The sequence below is a fragment of the Schistocerca piceifrons genome, chromosome 9 (assembly GCF_021461385.2).
Source record: "Schistocerca piceifrons isolate TAMUIC-IGC-003096 chromosome 9, iqSchPice1.1, whole genome shotgun sequence".
Taxonomy (NCBI): domain Eukaryota; kingdom Metazoa; phylum Arthropoda; class Insecta; order Orthoptera; family Acrididae; genus Schistocerca; species Schistocerca piceifrons.
In genome coordinates, this window is record NC_060146.1 from 188261302 (window position 1) to 188285352 (window position 24051).

The window sequence follows — 24051 nt, forward strand, 5'->3', positions numbered from 1 at the left end:
TTTATTATAAGAAATTTTGTCGCAACAGTTAAGTCCCTTTCCGGACTAAGGAGAACTCTGTTCCATACTTCTATCTTAATTTATAACTGGTTAAAATTTTTGGTTCAAGCATCGGTATATATGAGTATTTAATGTCAGATTATGTGTGCAGTTTATTTGCAGTGTACTGTTGGTGGAGGATTAAGGGGAAAAGAAAACAAAACGGAGTACATATATTTTTATATTGTTTATTCCTAGAAAAAAGATCGCGTCGAAGGTCGCAAGACCACCGACGGGGTTTGAAGAAGCGTGCACAACAGTGAGTGACTGTTATTCATTGGGCGCAGCGATGGAATCAATAAATTAGTTGATGGAAGAGAGTTGTTGACGACGACTGGTGAGAAGTGAAGGAAGAGTTTGGTGGAGAGTTCACTCCGTGGCGGCAGCGTCGTGGCTCCATCCGGTTTGCCAACAGCACTGCGGATTCTGCGGACAAAGCAAAAAGGAATCGTCAGGCTTAACATCGAAAAGTCTTACGATGATCTTTGCGTTCAGAGAACACCAACAGCTCGTTATCACTTAGGCTTATATTTTGCAATGGACTACATTTGTATGCTAACTGAATTGGACCTGTTCTCTCTACTGTGAATTATTGAAGATAGTTTGAGGTTTCTAGTGTATATAGTTATCCTGAGAAACTTGCCAATATCAGTGATACGCACATGTAGTGAAACATATCTGGTAAAGAGCATCAAGAAGGCAACATGGAGTTCAGAATTACGTAGTACGCACAGTGTGTGTTTGGCAGTATTAGTAGCGTTATGTGAAACAAGTATGATACTGAACAGCAGAGTGTGTCGGGTCAAGGGAGAAGGCCTCGAGTGTCAAAAAGTGAAGAATGTTGGTTAACAACATTTCTTTTCCCTTCCAGTTGAGTAGATGTGAAAGAAACATGGCTATCCTTAACTGCATATGTTTTACTTTAAAACATAAAACTACACAATTCTAGCTACTAAACTGCCAAAATACGAGCTTGGGAGTATCCTTTCATAACCACGACTACGAAATAGTCTGCATATTCAATGCGAGAGTGCACATCAAATTTATCAAAACATTCTATTTGTGGTGGTGGTGGTGGTGGTGGTGGTGGTGGTTACTGTTTAACGTCCCGTCGACAACGAGGTCATTAGAGACGGAGCGCAAGCTCGGGTTAGGGAAGGATTGGGAAGGAAATCGGCGGTGCCCTTTCAAAGGAACCATCCCGGCATTCGCCTGAAACGATTTAGGGAAATTACGGAAAACCTAAATCAGGATGGTCGGAGACGGGATTGAACCGTCGTCCTCCTGAATGCGAGTCCAGTGTGCTAACCACTGTGCCACCTCGCTCGGTATTTTATTTGTGTCTCAGTCAATTTTCAGCACATGAAAAAGTTAAAGGTGTCATTTACTCGAATGCGAAACACCGAAAGTTCTTTACTAAGCGTGTTCCTATTGCAGGTAGTACACCCTTAGTTTCTTCCGATGTTTGAACTAATGTAATGTGTCCCATCCACTTTTTAAGTTATTCTGAGAATACTTTCTGGGTATAATAACTCGTCTGTTTGAAAAATGCTAGTAAGGACCACGTGGGAATACAACGTATTTGGTCTCGACAGAAATTGAGCTAGTACTGAGGCTGGACAAACAAAATAAGATAAAATCTCAAAATAAAATAATGTCTCAAAATAAGTGAGGCCATATTCGCAGCAATGACACTGATTAGGTAACTGGTGACCGCGCCCTTGAGAATGTGGACAGCTCTGCGTAGCTTCGAAGTGTAAATTCTCACGACAATGTAGCCTTGAACGAAGTTGTCCAGTAGGGTACAGAAGAGCTCTTGCATCTACGAGAATGTTAAATCGCTTTTATGAGGTCCCAGGGTGACAGGAGAAGCAAACCCAGTGATTTTCAAAGGTAACCCCAGCCTCGAAAAAGTGAATCATCAAAACAAATTGGATCAATTGAGAAGCGAAGAGATGAGTGTGAGATAGCTGTTGTCAAGACAGCACTAGTAGAACGAGGAAAAACATTTAGACACTACAGGTTTGGGCTCATGGTAAGGATTGTACCCGTGAGGACAGGTGGATTAAATGTGGAGAGAGAAGTTGGAAACATTCAGTGGGCAGGAAGATCAAGAATACTTTGGTTGGACGCTATAAAGAAGGCATTGTGCTGATAGAAGGAACACTGGACGATGAAACTAAGGACTACAGGTATCGCATATGGAGTTGTTCATGTCCATGGCACAAAAAGAAAGTGGGCTAGCGGAGAAGCGCCCGAAATATCCAGACTCGGTGGACACGACACATGTCAAATTGGAACAACCAAGAAGGGATCGAGTAAAGGAGGAAAGTGAAATGAAGGGAATCGGCTGATAACAGGCTGTATTGACGTCATATAGAAGGACATGTTGAAAACTGGACAACGGTACCAACTACAGGAGATTAATTCATAGGAAGATGACGGGGAGTTTGTACTCAGCACCTGGGAAAATGCAACTGCAGGTGATGGTGACGTACATATTTGATGAAACTGTTACCTCGTTAGTGGAAAGTGAGGACATACAGTATCTGGTTCTATCATAACTTGCAAATGGTAATGTAATTTGTGGGTCTCAGACTGAATGATCTCTCAACGTATTGTCCGTTTTTTGAACTCACCTGAACTGTGAAGTGGCACATCCTGTTCTTGGTGATGCATTTAGTGGTAAGCCAGACCGTGTCCGTAGCCGTAGGCGGCGTAGGAGAGGGCGGGGGCGGCGGCCACCTTAGCGATGGCGGGGGCGGCGTACGCGGCGTAAGCGGGGGCGGCGTAGCTCACGGCGGGGGCGGCGGCGTAGGCCAAAGCGGGGGCGGCGACCTTAGCCACGGCGGGGGCGGCGTAGGCCACGGCAGGGGCGGCAGCCACGGCAGGGGCGGCGTAGGCCACGGCGGGGGCGGCGACCTTAGCGACGGCAGGGGCGGCGTAGGCGGCGTAAGCGGGAGCTGCGTAGCTCACGGCGGGGGCGGCGTAGCTGACGGCGGGGGCGGCGTAGGACACCCTGGCGACGGGAGCGGCAACCCTGGCGACAGCGGGGGCGGCGTAGGCCACGGCGGGGGCGGCGACCTTAGCGACGGCGGGGGCGGCGTATGCGGCGTAGGCGGGGGCAGCGTAGCTCACGGCGGGGGCGGCGTAGCTCACAGCGGGGGCGGCGTAGCCGATGCCGTGGGCGGCGTAGCCGATGGCGGGGGCGGCGCCGTAGCCCAGACCCAGGAGACCGCGCTTCTCCTGCTTCTTCTCTTCGGCGACTGCCTCGGGGGCGGCCTCCTTCTTCTCAGCGGCCTCTTCGGCGTAGGCAACTACGGCGAGGGCGAGGAAGACAATAGCCTGCAAGCGAGAAGGCGTCTCTTAGTTACAAGTATTCTGCTGCACCTATGCAGGTGATCCTCTCTCTGAGACAGCCACACACGCAAACACAGTACAAACTCGAATTAGCACCACGATTTACTGTCCATTGTTGATTCCATAAATGATATTGATCAGAAAGAAAGTGTGTTCCGTACCATAGACATAGTACCAACCAAAACCTTAGCGAGGCACTGCACAAGAAGTAAAGTGTGCTAGCCAGATGTGGCACAAGTTGTAGGAGAAGCGACTTCAATTCCTGCGATGTGAACCTTGTGTGAGCCCTCAAGTTTAGAATTTAGGGTCCCATCGATAACGAGGCAACAAGAGTCGAAGCAAAAGCTCTCTTTGGGTACGAGGGAGGAAAGGAAATCGACCGTGCCCTTTCAACAGAACCGTTAGAACATTTTCCTTGAGCGATTTAAAAAACAAATCTGGCAAACCTGAGTCCACATGCCCGGATTTGAACAGTCGTCCCCTTGAATGCGAGCCTGGGGTCTTAGCAGTGCACCACTCACACTGGCGGTTCTACACGATGGACGGTGCTCAGAAATCTTCAGCGGAAAGTGCTATCAGGTAGACAGCACATGTTAACCGATGAAATATTCTCGGGTTGTCAATCGAGTCGTGGTATCATGTTATCCCAACGTTTCGACGGATTCCTACTAGTCACCTTCAGGCGAGTTCCGAAGAAATGTTGCGTCAACACGACGCTTATGACTCGGTTGATCGTCAGTAAAATGCACCGAAAGAGCCTGCATTCCAAACAGTGCTTATTAAGTCTGGCATGAAGTGCGGTTTCCCGTTGTGTTTCTCTTAACACGTGATTCAAATAGTCCATTCCATTTCACATGTCGCAAAAAGATAAGTGTTAAAGGGATACAAGATTTTTTATTAAATTTACGTGTTTGCTGTTCAACTTCCTGTGATCAACTCTCTTACATGAGACTGGAGCATTTCAAACATACGATCGGTTTCATCTTCAGGCAAAAATGCATTGAGAACACATTTTGAGAACTCGTACATTTTATCTAGGTTGTGATGAGCCCAGTCACATTGCAAAAACTTTTTATGGTCCTATGTACAAAACATATAACTCATAAAACGCTCGCCATTCTGTACCCGCTATTAAATAGTATTAATAGAACAGGCTGAGGAGGTTTACGTCTCGCGAAGTGACAGTTACTGGGGAAAACCAGGAAACTGGGACTCAGACGGGTAAATACTAACAGACTTTCTTATCGTTCATAATTTGCGACTGTAACGGAAAAATGCGATATACCATAATGGCAAAACAAAAACCCTTCGCCACACAGCGATAGGGGGTTCGCAGTATTTAAATATAGGACTTAATGTCCTATTGTCCTATCTTAAGGACATCTGCATTTTTCTTCGTTTTGATATCTCCATACTGGAATCTCTTTATTACATATGGTATGGCGGTTCTGCTGTAGTTTCAGCCTGCAAGGCAAAAGAATTCGATTTACTGTAGATGTCGGATCGCTTGTAGGAGTGACTGTCATTTCTCATAATGTTTCGTGTAGGTCGCAGTTGATCATTTTGACCACAGTTCACATTTCCCCATAGTTTCCCTTTAGTTGGCAGTGTAGGAACAAATGTAGAATCACAGATTTGTTGGAAGAATCCTTAGAGGATATTGTTACGCTCGAGAAAAATGCGGCTGGTAATCGGAAACTAATGCTAAGAAACCTAAAGCCAAATGTGTACACTTTATTTGGTACAAAGAATGCAGCAAACTGATAGAACTTTCGGTTTCTTTTCGTCATTGTCTCCGTAACGGTTTAGGCACTTTTCGCTTTGTAGGACGAATTTAAATATGCCCTGCTAAAAATCCTGCCTTTGCGTTTGCAGCGACGTTGTTGCAATGCATTCGAGGAATATGAGCCTTGTAACCTCAGTTTCTGATCACCCTTCGTAGCTCACTAAACCCTCGTTCAAACAATTATTGAGACTGTTTGTCGATCTGGGATTCTTACTGTGAGGTTTAAATGGCTCTGAGCACTATAGTACTTAACTTCTGAGGTCATCAGTCCCCTAGAACTCAGAACTACTTAAACCTAACTAACCTAAGGACATCACACACATCCATGCCCGAGGCAGGATTCGAACCTGCGACCGTAGCGGTCGTGCGGTTCCAGACTGTAGCGCCTTTAACCGCTCGGCCACTCCGGCCGGCTAACAATTCAGCAGAGGTGGCGAAACGTCGAACTGTGTAAGGTAGAAACTGAACATTTTACCTTCAGAAACGGAAGAGGTTACGAGGAGCAGGATTGCTTTACAGTGATCATTCATCAAACCTCTCTTCCTCCAATATACTTGTTGTGTAATGACCATAACCTACAACAATATTCTGGCTCACAAGCACGTATAAGATCGACCTTTTCTTCCCACATACGATCCGCGAGTAGAGTAGTAAAGGTTAAATACGATACAAGTAAAGTACACTCCACCATTCTCCGTCTTAGGAATGCGGATGTAGATAAATCCCATCTCCTGTAGTAGAGTATCTGTAAAGGAGTTGCGATGGCTAGACCTGTTTGGGATCTACCATTCTTTTATTTACCTGCGAGGATTCTTAAGTATCCTGCACCTTAGTTCTGCCTTTTTCGCATCACTGGACTGTATGGGTGTCACTAGTCCATCGGATCCCGTCATCCCCGTCTGTTTCCCCCACATAAGCGCAGAGCTTCACCTCATCATCGACAGGTACATGAGTCGAGTCCGCCGCGCTTTGCACTAACTCGCCATCGGAATAGTGATGAGGCGCTACAGCCTATCGTGACGCGCCAATCCGATGTGATCCAGGGTTCTACTGAAGCGTGCCTACGTGCTGGGCTTATGACGTATCACACGTATTGCTGGCGGTATCCCACACGGCAACGCATGCTCGGTCCGTAGCTCCCTACCCGTCGCTGAAACATTCGTCTAAACTCTTCTAGCCTCTGCCCCATGATTTCCAAGTGTGACTGATACCATAATGTGATCTCTGTACATTTTCGTCGTGCACAGTAATCAGTCAAGTTTCGTTTCCACCTTTTCGGTTTAGTTTCATAGTCACACATCGGTCGTATTTCTGTCAGGAGAGTAGGTGAATCTACATAAACCATTAAGCCTGCAAGCTGTTTCGTTAAAGAATCGAACACGCATGTATATAAGAACTTCATAAGTCTGAGTTAGTGATAAACATTTTACGTCATGCGTGTAAAACCTTTATGCTTGAAGACTAGAAGTCCCTTTATGTTGGTTTTATTAGTTTAGGGTTATTCATCCACAGGCTTAAAAAATTTCAAAACGAAAACTCACTGTTTATGATGTCATATCTCCCGAATTATGTGTCGTACAGTTACATGATATTGCAGGCGCATTCAGTGATATATCTGGATATTTTCTGCAAAATATGTTTGATTGGATAGACTAGTAATAAACTGAAACTTCATGCATGGTGCTGAATATACTACATGGCTACACGAGTTGTGTACCTGTTCTTTTCCAGTGAGACAATTGTGACTACAAAATATGACTATGTGGGGATGGGCAATGAGCAGAAAAGTGATGTGCAGCATGAAAATAAGCCTCTTCCAGTACGACGCATCAAACTTGACGTAGTGAAAAATCCTTAAATTCCACGGATCAAACATGCAGACGATTTACGTATCTCATGATCTACTGAATCGCTGGGCCGTGTCAGATTTGTCCTCAAACTACTTCAACGCTCGAAGATTCGAATCCTCTGGTAGAAACTTCTTCAGTATTCCAATAGTACCCCTGGTTGGCTGAACAGTTTTCCCTACACAACAGCCAGCCAGGGACTCCGGTGGAATCCTGTAGAAGAGTCAAGAAGAGCGTTCGAAACGTCGGGTGCTCCAGAAGTTTGGAGATGAATATCGTGCGGCCTGACGACTCAGCAGGTTTGAATGACAACGTGCGGAGTGATTTGCACACCTCTCCGACAAACTATCTCGTATCTCAGCTACAAATATGGGAGAAGATGTGGTTGTAGCTTTCGAATCACGACGCGTCAGAAACATGGACATGTTGAAGGCTGGTTAACATTGAAAGAAATGGCCATGTCATGTTTCAAGATGGAAACACGAAACTTCCTCATAAGGATGGAGCCTCGAACTAAAATACGATGGTGAATGAAGGGATACAAGACTAACGAGATTTAGAGTGCACCATGCAAAATATGTCAAAAAAATGTCAAAAACGTATCAGATATATCAGATATGTTACGTAAACTCATTTCTACTGTAGAAAGGCAGTATGAAAAGAAACGGTACTTTGTAATGCTATCGGAGTATTGTTGGATTATGATGCCGGACATGAAAGTCATGATTTTTGTTAATTTTTTGTGCATTTCACAAAGTGAATACGTATCGTTCAAAGTGCTTCTTGTCATGTTCACATTTCCCACACTAGCCAGTTGACTTGCTATCCCATTACAATGCGACTCATATTTAGTTCTCATATTGTGGCTTACTTCTTGCTCTAAATCAAGTATAGACTTTACCGAAGTGTACTCACCTATTGGTGAATACTTTCACCTCAATGCTTACACAGTGAACGTGAAGCATCAGAGGTTGGAGCCACATATAGAAAAGTATCACCTGATAATGAGACTGATTCTAAAGTGCGAAACGTTTGTCTAGCTAAAGTAGATGTAACGTTATTGCACAATGAGACTCGCCTGGATGAAAAGTACGAGTTAGAAAACGTGTGTGAACAGGAATTTGTTTGCCTGAAGATATTAGTTGGTCAAATGTTTGAAATGCTCCTGTCTAACGTAATAGTTGACTGCTGGCCGGAGAGCTGTTATACAAGCAAGAAAAATATTATCTGATGATGAACAGAGCAAGTGTTCAAAGTATTGGTGAGGCAGATCCCTCAAACGCTCCGGTCTCAGTTAATAGCTGTCAGGTGTTCAGAAAGATATTCTAAGAGACAAGTAGAGCAGAGACTATAACCGTGCATAGAAAAGTACTGTTTGTTGCTAACTCAAGTTCCAGTGTTCAGATCTTTCATGTGGGTGAAATTGAAGCATGACAGTAGAAGTCTGGATAAATGTACATGTCAGTTAAAGTGGTTTTTCAATGCTTTGTTTGCCTGAAGATGGAGATTGGTCATATGTTTGAAACGCTCTTGACTCGCGTAAGAGAGCTGTTCAGAGAGCTACTCTAAGAAACCAATTGGCATAGAGGTCGTAGCAACGTATGAAATAGTATCACCTGACAATTTGAATAGAAAAGCGTTGGAATCATCAGTCTGGTTAAAGTAAACGCAACATTACACGGACTATATGTTCAGAACATTATTCGCCTGATGACGTCGATGGGTGAAATGTTCGAAACACCGGATTAGTGATCTGCTGCCGGGAGAAGTATCGAAGAGCTTGTGAATGGTGACTTACCAGAACTTTCATGTTGGCGGGTAGGTTTTGTTGCTGCAGAGCTGCGGACGGATGAAGCTGTGAAGACTTGTGTGTAGCTGAGGGTGGTCGCTGCGGGCTCTTATACTCGCGGAACGCGGGCAGAGTGGGGCGGCTGCCCTCGGGCCATCGCCTCTTACGGGACACTGTGGCGGGTGTGGCAAGGGGGGCCGCCGCTGGGGGGCAGGGGGGCGGGGGGCCGAGACGACGCCCACAGCTGCGCGGCGTTCCACTCTCACTCTCGGTCACTCTGCGTCCGCTCGACTGGCCTCGCCACGGTCAGTGCAACAGCTGCCTTTGCGAGGGCACCGCGCGGACGCACAGGCGAAATGTCTACTCTGAGACGACACACGTACGACCGGCGAGCAGCCGCTAGCGGGCTTTGTGTTCGGCTGTATAGCTTCTGGTGTGGATGGAAACCTTAGCGTAGTTCAGCTGCAGACGTTCGTTACTAATCTCGCATCTTCCTTCTGCACGTGGACGTTTCAGATCGTGTGTTGGGATTAATCTTCAGGAGCGCCAATATTCACTGTCAGAACACTAGTCTGTAGCCAACGTTTCATGCCTGCCCTACAGTATATTTAGCTTTCTCATTGGCTGCAAGTAAGGAGTGAATTAACTGCAAGGGTGGAAACCTTAGGGTCGTTCGCGTCTTCCTTCTGTATGTCGACGTTTCAGACCGTGTGTTGGGATTAATCTTCAGGAGAGCCAATATTCACTGTCAGAACACTACACTGTAGCCAAACTTTCATGCCTGCCCTACTGCCTTACAGCACATTTAGCCTTCTCATTGGCTGCAAGTAAGAAGTAAAACTGATGTGATATCAGGTGTTCCCCAGGGAAGCGTCCTGGGACCTCTGCTGTTCCCGATCTATATAAATGACCTGGGTGACGATCTCAGCAGTTCTCTTAGGTTGTTCGCAGATGATGCTGTAATTTACCGTCTAGTAAGGTCATCCGAAGACCAGTATCAGTTGGAAAGCGATTTAGAAAAGATTGTTGTATGGTGTGGAGGTGGCAGTTGACGCTACTTAACGAAAAGTGTGAGGTGATCCACATGAGTTCCAAAAGAAATCCGTTGGAATTCGATTACTCAATAAATAGTACAATTCTCACGGCTGTCAATTCAACTAAGTACCTGGGTGTTAAAATTACGAACAACTCCAGTTGGAAAGACCACATAGATAATATTGTGAGGAAGGCGAGCCAAAGGTTGTGTTTCATTGGCAGGACACTTAGAAGATGCAACAAGTCTACTAAAGAGACAGCTTACACTACACTCGTTCGTCCTCTGTTAAAATATCGCTGCGCGGTGTGGGATCCTTACCAGTTGGGACTGACGGAGGACATCGAAAGGGCGCAAAAAAGGGCAGCTCGTTTTGTATTATCACGTAATAGGGGAGAGAGTGTGGCAGATATGATACGCGAGTTGGGATGGAAGTCATTAAAGCAAAGACGTTTTTCGTCGCGGCGAGATCTATTTACGAAATTTCAGTCACCAACTTTCTCTTACGAATGCGAAAATATTTTGTTGAGCCCAACCTACATAGGTAGGAATGATCATCAAAATAAAATAATAGAAATCAGAGTTCGAACAGAAAGGTTTAGGTGTTCGTTTTGCCCGCGCGCTGTTCGGGAGTGGAATGGTAGAGGGATAGTAAGATTATGGTTCGATGAACCCTCTGCCAAGCACTTAAATGTGAATTGCAGAGTAATCATGTAGATGTAGATGTAGATGTATTAACTGCAAGGATGGAAACCTTAGGGTCATTCAGCTGCAGACGTACATTACTAATCTCGCGTCTTCCTCCTGCACCTCGATGTTTCAGACCGTGTGTTGGGATTAATCTTCAGGAGCGCCAATATTCACTGACAGAACACTATACTGTAACCAACGTTCCATGCCTGCCCTACAGTATATTTGGCCTTCTCATTGGCTGCACCTAAGGAGTGAAGTAACTGCAAGGATGGAAACCTTTGTGTCGTTCACCAGGGGTCGTTCTTTACTAATCTCGCGTCTTCCTTCTGCACGTCGATGTTTCAGACCGTGTGTTGGCTTTAATCTTCAGGAGCGCCAATATTCACTGTCAGGGCTCTATGCCGTAACCAACGTTTCATGCCTGCCCTACTGTATATTTGGCCTTCTCATTGGGTGCACCTAAGGAGTCGCAAACCGGTACGCTGCTGTTGCTTTTCGGTGTGGCTGCATCTCAGGTTACTTTACGCACATCGAATTTTCAGCTCAGCTGGACAGGCACATGCACATCAGAAAACAAACTAGTATAATTTATGAACCAAATTGGCCAATTAAACATCACTGGTAAGACGGCTGAGTGCATTATCTAATAACCGTATACCATTTTATAGTGTTCAGTGCAGATGAGTGCTCCTAAAAATGAATTCGATCTGAAACGACGCGCAGCAGAAGGACGAGGCAATATCCAAGTACAAAATTAGTAATGAACATATGGAGCGCGTCACGCGGCTTGAGTTTTTATTAGTAATGAGCAGTAAGACACGGGATAAATGGCTTAATACTTGTAGCAGGTGTAGCGAAAGTACAGCTTAGATTACTCCACATTTACAGCCACTGTATAGTGTGTTGTATGGTGTTCATTAAGATAATTACAGCGGTGAAACCAAAACGTCGAGAGGTAGAATGAGGACGCTATGGTGTCTGATCACAGGATTAGTGCCGTACATTTTCTGCACGTGGTACCCTTTGAATATTCTGGGTAATATTAACACATTATATAAATACAGGACGAGCACTTAAAACTGTGTAGCAGAGAAAGCGAATATGTAAACATAAAATGTAAGAAGGGGAAAAGAAAGAATGCGTAGATAATAGTGACGGCTAGCCGCACATGGCATTGAGGTAATGCAGTGGCAACAGCTGACAATTTGTGCAGAACAGAGACTCGAACCCGGACTCACCGCTTCTCGTGCGAGGTTTCCTTAACCGCTTCGGACATCCGGTCACAGGCACTGACGGACTCCACTTTATAACTTACCGCACTGCGAAGTAGCGTCCCTCGTGTATTACTACTCTCATATCCCGATCGCCGTAGAAGTTTAAGCGATATTTGTGCATTCGCACCGAAACAAACCTCGGCGAGCCGTCCCTCTCCTTATTTCAGACCTGTGTGCATCTGAGTGGTGTCTGTTCTGTTGGACTCTGATGGTGCCAGAACTGCTGTACTGTATGTTTTACAATCCCTATGAGCGCACAGGCAGATAGTGTTTCTAATGATGATCCAAAGTGCTAGAGTGAAATGTCTATGTGCTGAAGAATGACGTGTTAGAATTCAGTTGCAAGATTAGAGGTGGAGACCTGCAGGACGCCTTATTTCTTAAATATACCTACCAGTAATTTGAAATGTGAAAATTTAAAGTCTGTCGCTGGGAAGGTGAATGGAGGATTATAGAACGTAACAGAGTAACATATAGCAGCACAGCGCGACTACTCCCACGGGATGCTCGATTTCTTTTCAGTAAAAATTATTTTGTATTTTGTGATGCTATTTTTTATGACAATCCTTGCCTGACTGATCGACTCATTGTCAGATCGATGTTTTATAGTGACATAAAACGTATACAAATGGCAAATGTAGACATTAATATATAGATTTGCTATTTTTCTTTTAATGCTTCATTATTACATTCGGGAGTGTTTTCTTACTTGTTTTGTTATTTACTTTCTTAATTTAATGTTTTGAATTATTTTTACATTTTTAGATACCTCTTTCGTTGCGAGTCTTTTTTAAGAAGTAAAAAATTTGGTGCTGAACATCTGGATATTCTTATCAATATCATCCGAAAATTTCATCTATTTAAAGCTCAACACAGACCAGTATTTTCAGTATCTGACACACCTGCTTGGGACTTTGACCAGCTGTCAGGAGTAAGAGAATACTTGTCCATTTTGAGCTTGTAATCTACACCACACGTTTGCTATCACATATAATTTTTTTTAAATTTTCTTCGCCATTTTTATTCTAAGTACGTACGGAAATTTTTTGATCGTAGGATAGCCTGACGATGGTATTGTATTTCGACACCGGTAGCAAGTAGGCAAATTAAAAAAATTGTGACTGTAGACTGAAAAATTTAATTTTTTCTGATTGTGTGTAGCTCGCTGTTCCTACCGACGGTATGTCGGCAATATGCGATGTATTGTATGTTGTATGAATCTTGCAGATGTTCAGATAGTTAAGGCGTGTAATCGGTGTGGCCGAAACGTCATTTGCCAGAGGGGTGATGAGATTTAGTACGATGATTAACGATGAATGTTTGTAGTACGTCACACACCAACTACTTCTGTATGCCATGAACAGCCAATAAGACGACGGGATGAGAACGTAAACTACTGTAAAGTGCGTGTCGATGGTTACGTCTCAGCGTACCAGTTATTAGGGTTTCTTCCCGTTCCATTCCGTATGTAGTAAGGGAAGATTGATTGTCTGAATGCCGCTGTGCTTGATGTAATTAATCTAATCTTCTCCTCACGATCTCTATGTGAGCCATATGTAGGGCGGTTGCAGTAGGTTCCTAGAGTCACCATTTAGACACTGCTCTTGAAACTTTGTAAGTAGGCTTTCTCGGTGTAGTTCACGTCTATCCTGAAGAGTCTCAGTTCAGTTTCTTCCCCAAGATCAGAGAAATCTGTTAACATTCGTGCTACCCTTCTCAGTATACGTTCAATATCCCGTGTACAACCTATCTCGTGCGGGTCCCACAAACTATACTCTAGAATGAGTCGCACGAGTGCTCTGTAAGCGATCTACTTTATGGACTGATCACACCTCCCCTGTATCCTACCAATAAACCGAAGTCTAGCACCTATTTTACTGAGCGTATGTGATCATTCCATTTCATATCCTTACAAAGTGTTACAAATGATTCAAATGGCTCTGAGCACTATGGGGCTAAACATCTGAGGCCATCAGTCCCCTAGAACGTAGAACTACTTAAACCTAACCACCCTAAGGACATCACACACATCCTTGCCCGAGGCAGGATTCGAACCTGCGACCGTAGCGGTCAGGCGGTTCCACAAAACGTTACACCCACATATTTGTGTATGTTGGCTGACACCATCTCACTGATAATAAAGTTGTAGGACACTACTCTTTCTCGTTTTGTAAAGTGTAGAGCTTTACATTCCTCAACTTTTAAATCAAGCAGCCAATCATCGCGCTACTTTAAGATTTTATCAAGAGCTCAATGGATATTTATGCAGTTTCGTTCGGACTGTACATGACTGTAGATAACTGCAGCATCTGGAAAAAGTTTGAAGTTACTGTTAGTACTGACTGCATGGTCATTCATACACAACTTGAACAAAATTTTGGTTCTTGTCGTTTGTATTTAACTCCTGCAACGAAGTTGCTCTTTCACTTACTATAGTCTTGCATCGCTTCTTGACAAAGATCTAGCTATCTTTACGTTATTACTCGCAATTTTATATCATGCTCCGCAATTAATTGGTATATCGTTTTGAGACTGATAATTCGGTTGCCCCATTACGAATAATATTCATTTACTGTTACTGTTAATTTCAGTTTTACCATTTCATTACCCACGTTTATTTATAAGGAAATTACGTGTGCGATATTCTATTCATCGCCATAGATTTCAGAGAAAAAAAAATTGGACGTCGCCAAGAGTTTTATTGGATTTTGGCTACAGCCTGATTCGTTCTCGTGTAGTGTCATGACTTTAAAGAAAAATAGTGAAACAATTCATAGCGAAATTCTGTAACGATATGGACAAACTTTGGTCTCTTTCTGCAGACAAAACACTAATATCATGCAACCATAAAATGTACGACGTCGGGACAGCAACTCAGTCGCTATCAGGGAACGCCACGCTAATAACGCCTTTAGCCACGAACATGCCACAATTTCTCGAAGAAGGCAGTCCACACTCAACTCAAATCTGACGATAAAAAACTGTAGAGCTACCAAATAGCGGGTACGTTCATTCCTACTTTTCACTCTTTATTCCAAACAGTTTCACTAATTTTCTGTAGTGTTAAGATTGGGTTACTTAGTGGACCAGTCGAGGTACAGTAGTGATTCGTTCTTAGATTTTTGAGATACATGATGCAAGAAAAATACACCTCCACACTGATCACGATGAAATATTTAGAAGCGGGCCACGGTGACAGAGTGGTTCCCATTGTTACACTGCAGTGCCTTAGTGCCAAGAATCATGTGACAATTTTCGCTGATGAGGTTCATCCAACAGTAAAGCGTTTTTTTCCCTTATCATGTGTTCCACGATATGCCCTGTTCACACTGCTCTCTTCGTCCAGGACTTTTTCTTTTTTTTTAAGCACAAGAAGGAATTGCAGCATCTTCCATGTTCACAACAGTCCCGAAACCACGATATTGATGTTTTTGTGTGGTCTACTTTTGTAGAGAAGGGTAAGTGTTTGCTATCCACCTCTACCGTCGTTATCTAACCTAGCCACTTTTTTTCAGGAAGAATGTTATAAGAATCCCTTGCCTACTGTATTAGGTAACGTAATGTGTTGTATTTCTGCTGTTCCCTTATTTATATCTTAACCATACACTTCAAACACCATTGTATCTTAATGTTGTTGTTAATCCAAAGGAGACTCTCACTGTTGATAGATTAGAAGCAGGTCTTATGGCTACTGGCAATACAAAACACCTGCCAAAGTTAACATCCTCTTCGAATCATTGTTACTGTATTGTTGAAGATAAATACGTAAATGCCGCGTGGCTAGGGCCGCCCGTCGTGTAGACCGTTCGCCTGGTGCAAGTCTTTCGAGTTGACGCCACTTCGGCGACTGGCGTGTCGATGGGGAAGAAATGATGATGATTAGGACAACACAACACCCAATCCCTGAGCGGAAAAAATCTCCGACCCAGCCGGGAATCGAACCGGGACCGTTAGGTACGACATTCCGTCGCGCTGACCACTCAGCTGCCAGGGGAGGACACTGTTGAAGATAATATACTCTATTTTCATTGGAGTCTTAAAAAAAACAAAGGGAGAAACAAAATACAAGGAACTGAAAACTGTTGATTACTTCTCACTACTGAGAGATCTCATTTCTCTGAACTATTAAATATGTAAACAGATTTACACGGGATCTTTAACGATACCGGTCCTCAAGTTTGTACTAATAATTTGATTGGTTATCCTTTGTGATTATTTAAGGAAAAGCTTAAATTGTATGAGACGATGTTCAGGCAGGGTCTTGATATTCATGACAGCAAAGTATAGAAATATTTATTTTAAAAATTCGCTTATGTCTTATTAGTAACGGAGTAATATTTTATTTTGTCTCGTGGTTTTTTAATTTTGTGCTTGGTTGTATATTCATTGCCCGAGGCAGTTTAAAATTAAGTAAATAAAATAAAATGAGGGCGAATAAGAATGGTACATGAAATATCCTCCGGCTAACACTAATTGGTGCTTCGGTGAATATAGATGTAGATGCAGATAGTTTATACTGTTTCACTTCATAACGTTTCCAACGTACAATCTTTTGTAGCAGTTACTACTAGTAAGTTCTGCATCTACCAAGATATACTACGGTTTCTCTACTGCGGCTGTCGGCACAGGTCGACGTACTTCGTCAGCTAAACACCGAGAATCCGGGCGGAAATTGCAATGAGCACGTCACCTCTGTGTGGCCTTCACACTTTGCACACATCCAGCCAGTATTTGCAAGTCGTTTTCAGAGCAAACTCTGACAAGCGCCACGTAACGAAATATAATAACAAGAGCTCACAAATGCTGACAAGTAATATAGCTACTGACTTTGTGGATAGCGAAATTTCTCTCTCTCTCTACTGATATATGCACTACACAAACTAATTTACGGGACACTTTTTCGAAACCCGACAGCCGTCTCCCATCGCGACATAGAAGTTTGAAATTTGGCTCAAACGTGCTTAAAACCTTCCTCTGTAACAGTGCAGAAGCGTGGCGCCCTGCGGCATTAGTGTTAGGTTCAGAAACACTTCAACCACCGGGGTGTCGACACCTTCGGGAAAACAGGCAGGGACTCCGAATTTCATATGAGGTGTAACGTGCGTTAATGATCTGAGATTGGCATCAAATTTCATCACAATTCTGCTCATCGCCACTGTTGACTGTCTCGTGATGCAAATGTCGTCGCATCATCTCTTAGCCACACTCTATCCCTTGTTATGGCGCCATCGCGATTGAAGTCAGAACTGCCACGTCCAGCGTCGAAACCACGTGTCATGGATGGCTGAGGAAAACATTCCAAACACATCACCCTCAGCACGACAGTGCCTAAGGGGGTGGCATAAAATTCACTGATTCGCACACATTTCGTGATCGATAGCGACATAGATTTAAGTGTCAGGAAGTCGTTTCTGAAAGTATTTGTATGGAGTGTGGACATGTATGGCAGTGAAACATTGACGATAAATAGTTTGGACAAGAAGAGAACAGAACCTTTCGAAATGTGGTGCTACAGAAGAATGCTGAAGATTAGATGGGTAGATCACATAACTAATGATGAGGAACTGAAAAGAACTGGGGAGAAGAGAAATTTGTGGTACAACTTGACTAGAAGGGGGGATCGGTTGGTAGGACATGTTCTGAGGCATCAAGGGATCAGCAATTTAGTATTGGAGGGCAGCGTGGTGGGTAAAAATCGTAGAGGGAGACCAAGAGATGCTAAGCAGATTCAGAAGGATGTAGGTTGCAGTAGGTACTCGGAGATGAAGAAGCTTGCACAGGATAGGGAAGCATGGAGAGCTGCATCAGACCAGTCTCTGGACTGAAGACCACAACAACAATAACAACGACAGTTTGATGTATGTAGAGGAACAGGACGACGTTCTTAAGAACCAGGAACATTGCTGAGAACCCCCTCCCCCTGAAGGATTGTTCAAATGTTCAAATGTGTGTGAAATCTTATGGGACTTAACTACTGTCATCAGTCCCTAAGCTTACATACTACTTAACCTAAATTATCCTAAGGACAAACACACAAACCCATGCCCGAGGGAGGTCTCGAACCTCCGCCGGGACCAGCCGCACAGTTCACGCCTGCAGCGCCCTAGACCGCTCGGCTATTCCCGCGCGGCCCTGAAGGATTCAGCCCTTCTCCAGAGACACTGTGGGCCAGCAACCCCATTGAATGTGATCGCACTCTTTGGAGTACAGTACGACCGCAATGTTTGCTCTGGTATGCGGAGTGCAAAATCTATTCGACCCTGCAGTTTCTCACCCGCCTGTGCCGTGATCACGAAACAGTGTTATACTGAGCCATGCCTCCTGTGCTGTGATCACAAGAGAGTAATATATGACCTATGCGTGAATAAAACTGGAATGTATCCAGCTAAGACCCCAAGTTCAGCAACATCTTCTGTGCCAACATCCCGCCTTTTTTGAACACTTTAAAAATGTTTCTTGTACAGAGACAATCCGTGTTGGAGTCCTAGGCACCTGCAGGCAGGCTACGCTGCTGCTCTAGCGCCTGATAGTAGGCATGCCGAAACCGAGATGTGTGCTGAGAGTTGCCTATCCGCAAGCCCCTTAGACATCTCTGGAGTGTAGACTGAACACATATTTTGGTCTGGTATGTGGGGTGGAGCCACTAGGAACGGCACAAAACCATTAGACGAATTTTGATATTGATGCGAAGCAGCAAAGTTTCCACGTTTTTTCTAATCTCCTGTTTAGCAACACCCTCTGTGCCAACAGCCCGCCTTTTTTGAGCACTTTAAAAATGTTTCTTGTACAGAGACAATCCGTGTTGGAGTCCTAGGCACCTGCAGGCAGGCTACGCTGCTGCTCTAGCTAAGACTCCAGTGGAGTGAGCACAGAGATGTGCACATTGCTACATGCGTGACTCGAACAGCAAAGGGTCCACCTAAGACCGCAGTTTGTCAACACCCTCGGTGCCAACACCCCAAGTTTTGAGCACATCTACCTGTACAGAGGTGTGCGATCGCGATCAGTGGGGTTGCTGGTCCGCAATGTCCTTAGTGTATGTTTCAATCGTCCGAGAGGTGCCAGTAGTGTCGAAGGGTCTCAAAGACCTCGTCCAATGCTCCAATGCTCCAAGGAAATGGGTGGTTTCATTCAATTTATACCACCACCTGAGGCTTTTTCGTATCGATTCTGAACGGTAGTGTGAAATCTTATCCTCGGACACCTATAAGAAAATCTCGAGATTTAAGACGGGCGTCGCAGCTCTGAACTCAATCGAGGGGGCGTCAAAAAAAGGGCGTGAAATGTGGGTGAGAGTGGGTGCGACAACCTCCCCATCATCCGACACGTCCACGATGGTGTTAGGCAGAATTGCACTGAATTGTGCTGCTACTGTTAGATCATTAACCCATCCCACAACTAACATTAACCTCTGAGCTCTGACCTTTCTGTCAAATGTGTCGACACTTTGGTATCTAAGGTCGGCCGGAGTGGCCGAGCGGTTAAAGGTGCTACAGTCTGGAACCGCACGACCGCTACGGTCGCGGGTTCGAATCCTGCCTCGGGCATGGATTTGTGTGATGTCCTTAGGTTAGTTAGGTTTAAGTAGTTTTAAGTTCTAGGGGACTGATGACCACAGCAGTTGAGTCCCATAGTGCTCAGAGCCATTTGAACCATTTGGCATCTAAAGCGTGACCCAGCTCGACTGTGAGGTAGCTTGGCGCCACATTTTTATAGGGATGACGATTGTGGGCACCTTTGAGCCGAACTTCAAACTTTTACGTGGCAATGAGTGTCAGTTACAGTGTTTAACGTGAATATATCATTTTCTTTTTGCTTTGCTGTTGGACGAGAAATCGCTGTATCATGTAGAGTTCGTGTTGTTGTGTAGAGCATGACTTGCAGTACGTGAACGATTCAAAAATTTGAAAGTGACCTGGGAAATCTGTACGATATTGATGTATTAACGTATAAAACTGACGGTTTAACGTGTCGGATAAGACCGAAGGCATAAATACGAGTAATATTCCCTCGTAATTTACAAAAATCGTTGGGGAAAGTAGCCATCAAACGATTTCTAACATTCTGCGTGGTGTCTGTTTGTTCTATATCGTGTCTCCCTACCACTTTCGCGCAACGACGCTCTGAGCGTGTTTTTTAGGGAATTGACTAGTTTGAACCTGGGACCTGTTGCTGGTAAGGAGACGCCAGACCACACATGACATGTTGAGTTCAGAAGAGTTCAGTGAGACTAGCGATGATATAACCAAATACTTAATGATTTCAGCGTCAGCTCCACTGCACTCCCTGTAAAAGAATCTTAATACTAACTAAATTTAGTGGAAGGGGTTCAAGGCTTTACTATTTTTAGTTAGCTGGTAAAATAACGTCGAAAAAGCAGTTAAGTTTACCATTGGAAATTTTATTCTACTCACAAAACATTGTTTACAAATTGCTTTATTGATAAAAGGAAATGGTTTAATACTGCGTTCAACAAAAATGTGAAGGAATATTCCCTGAATGGGTTTCCAAGTTCTACAATGGATCGAAGGATGACCTATGCCATATCACATCTATAATCTAGGTTTAAATTATGTTTCACAAAAGTGAAAACTATCAAAATGGACTACAGTGACCCTCAATTATCTTTAATTACTTATCTAACTTGTCGTACATTACAGTGGCTGATGTGGCTTCTCAATAACTATATAACAGAAAAATCATCGCGTTTCAGATTTTTACTTCAAGTGGCAAATGTGAACACCATGAGCTATAATTGACGATCGACACTAGTATTACGCAAAAAGGGGGTGTAACAGATGAGAGTTCTGCAGTTCTGAGTGAAGCTTTATGCGCTGTTACGCGGCATCACGTGCGTTCATTACCTTGTCGGTCTTCGTCAGGGGGCAGCGGGTAACACAGCTCCGTTCACCTTGCCGTCTCGGAAGCAACTCTCTCCTAACTTCTCCTTACTACAATTTACCGAAGTTGGTTTAAAAAAACTATCTGACTGTGTTTTCATCTGACCAGTCAGGTCTCCACCTACAAAAATTCTGTCTATCCAATGAGAAACGTTATACTTTTCGTGGTGGGGCAATGTTTTTAAAGTTTGCAACGTAACAGAGTCGCGAAAAAGTCTCACGCTAAAACTTGCAGCTGGTGTGGTCCTTTTAGTGTTACCGTAAGATCTATACTGTTCTTCTGGAGGTCTCTATCTTTTAACATGGGCTGGGGGGTGGTCCTGACGTAACAGAGACGCGAAAAAGTCTCACGCTAATGTTATCGTATGATCTATACTGTTCTTCTGGAGGGCTCTAGCTTTTAACATGAGCTGGGGGGGGGGGTGGTCCTAGCGGTTAGCTGTCGACGTGTGTGTCTGTCCCTTATCGTAGGGCCTTCCAGCTTAACACGGTTCTGATCTCGGCTTCTGTTCTTGTTTCTCCTCTCGGAACTGCGTCTGTCTCACTGTGGGAAGGTATGACATGCCTTTAGGCATTCTTGTGTTAGTCTGTGGTATTCCATTTGCTCACTCGTTACTCGTATTACTTTGGTTAATTTAATGTCACGATTTATTCGGAGCTATGTGACATACTACTGGATTTGCTTATCATGTCAGGGTTTTCATGGAAGGTGTTGGATTTGCCTGACGCCTTACAGATTGGCGAAGAGTGCTCGGGCTTCCAGCCGGGTGGCGGTGTCTTCAAACTGCCACGTTTCGGCGAGTGACATACGCATCATCTTCTGGCGAAGTCAGTTTGAAGACACCGCCACCCAGCTGGAAGCCCGAGAACTCTTCGCCAGCTGTATACGCCGGGAAAGCATACATTCACATTTACCTTACAGATTGTTCCATTTGATGCGTAGAATTAATCGTTTTCGAAACATACCACAAGACTGCTGGTAAAGTATCATAAACATACATCCAAAGAGCGCAAGAGCAGATAATTGTTAGAACTGTCGCATAATTTGCTCAACAACTGGTGCATCCACTGACGCGTATAACATAAACAAGAATAGAGAGAAGAGTAAAGGCAATGATACTACCTATGCGGTTTTTCACCAGTTAAAAAAATTTCTCTCCTTCAAACACAGTTTCAGTTATTCAGCACAACTTTCTTTATTCCTTCAATTAAGTATGATTTAAACCACGATTGCAATCAGTATCACTAACATTAAGAAATATCATAGGAACGGCTGTGGTTATGACACACGTGGAACACAACTTTTTGTAAGCTTCACTCACTATCCACACTCAGGTGAGCTGGTTTCTTTTAACCAGTGGTTCGTAACGTGATAGTTCACATGGTAAGCTGATTATTTGTCACAGTGGTTACATACATGGTGGCTACAAGATTTAAAGTTATATATGTTCTTAATGACGGCTGAACGTTGGTTTACTTTATGGTTTGCCCTAACAGACAGTCGGCACTATATGCATACAAATCATGTTTAATAAACCTTATGCCTCATAGACAGTAGTCAAACGTAGAGCATGATTGATGGAAAATTCGGACAGTAAACAGTTATTTAAATACAGGTGTTAAAACTATTATGTATAGAACTGAATGAGAAGTCCAATACTGCGGTGTAGCTATACTTATTCAAGTCGATTACAGGACACACGCAACCGCTTTCACAACTTCTAACTTGCATCTTTTGGTGTGTACAGGGTGATTTTTTCCGCCGTGTACAAACTCTAGGAATTGATAGATTAGAGGGTACGTAACAAAATAGTGCTAATGAACTTAGGCGCGGAAATTCTTGGTTTCCATGCTGGAGACCATTTCTTCAATCATTCTGTGATCTAATACCCGCTGTACCATGCAGCCACAGTTACTGTGTTGAAAATGATTACCATGTGTCTCAACGTACGCGTGTAAGCGCCATAGAACGTTCTGTCTCACACGTTCACATCGGCAGCATGAATACACCTTATTTGGGCTCTGTATGCACTATACTCCTGAGATGTCCCCATAACCAGAAATCGTGCGGGTTGAGATCTGGTGAACAAACTGGCCATGCAACTGGACCCCTCGTCCAGTTTGCTTCGACCAGGGAAGACACGATTGAAAAGCTTCCGGACGTTAACGGCCAAGTGGGCTGGAGCACCATCATGTAGCAGCCACTTAACGTTTCGAATAATCAGTGACACTTCTTCCGCCAGGGGAAGCAGGGTCACCCGCAAGGAACGCCGACTGTTCCGGCCTGTTAGGCGACGTGAACGGAAGACTGCTCCAAAAATACGTTGCCCATAAACCCAGTTCGCACATTCAGGCTGCACCGATGCTTATGATTCGCTGTCACCATACCATGGTGGTTCTGCATACTATCCCACAGATGACTGTTACGAAACCTGAAGATACCACTCCTCGTAAAGGTGGCATCAACTGTGAAATGGGATGGATGACGCAGATTCTGGAATCGTTGCCTGGTGAATAAACCCGTGACGAAACTGGTCCCGATGTGGAAAGCCTGTCGCTCGTAAGCCCAGCGTACGCCTTGAGTGATAATGATAGTAACAATTGTCATGGAGAATGTTCCACGCAGTTGTCTAGCTTACCCTATAGTTGCGGGCCAACTGCCTGGAACTGATACGGCGGTCACATTTCCTTCCAAGTCTGGCGTCCGAACATTTCGGGTATGTCTTTCATGATTTCCTGTTTCCTGAAAAGACCCTGTCTCAGACAAACGGCGAATCATCTGCTGGAAACACTGAATGCTATGGTTGTTGTCGGCAGGGATGGGTCACCTGATACAACCTTGCTGCCCGCCGCCCGTTGCCATTAGCCTTTACGTAAGTAAACACCATGTCGCCAAGCTCCCGATCGAGTACGGAACCATTGTGTACAACGCTGCATCTCAAACACTACAAGGTGTGTGAGTAAGACAAAACGTTACTAATTACTATGGCGCTAGGTCATGAGGTATGAGGAACAGTACCACCCTCTAGAAGGGTACAACGCGTATTAGACCACAGATTCTGTAACAATGTACAACTGAATAAATGGTCTGCAGTATGGAAACCATGCATTTCCAGACGTAAGTACATTAGACGTTTCTTGTTCCGTATCCTCTCACCGATCAATCCCCAGAGTTTGTAAACGGTAGAAGAAAAAGTTACCCTATATGAACGCTATGTGGGGCCTACAATTTCCTGGGCTAAACTGCTCTAGACAGAAGTAGCATAAGCTCCTTGTACCAGAGTCTTAAGGACGACATTGCATTGGTACGGTGGATGACAGACCTTAGCA

General features: G+C 44.2%; 1 protein-coding gene across 1 annotated transcript in view; it reads right to left on the reverse strand.

The window, feature by feature from the left end:
* Positions 1–211: 211 nt before the first annotated feature.
* LOC124716837 (calphotin-like) overlaps positions 212–24051 on the reverse strand; it is a 114845-nt gene continuing 91005 nt past the window's right edge. Inside the window, exons 2-4 of the mRNA XM_047243390.1 lie at positions 8831–9065; positions 2679–3384; positions 212–465 (exon numbers count right to left, since the gene is read on the reverse strand). Coding sequence (XP_047099346.1) covers positions 2719–3384; positions 8831–9065 — 901 coding nt within the window. The 3' untranslated portion in view covers positions 212–465; positions 2679–2718. The remainder of the gene's footprint in view (positions 466–2678; positions 3385–8830; positions 9066–24051) is intronic.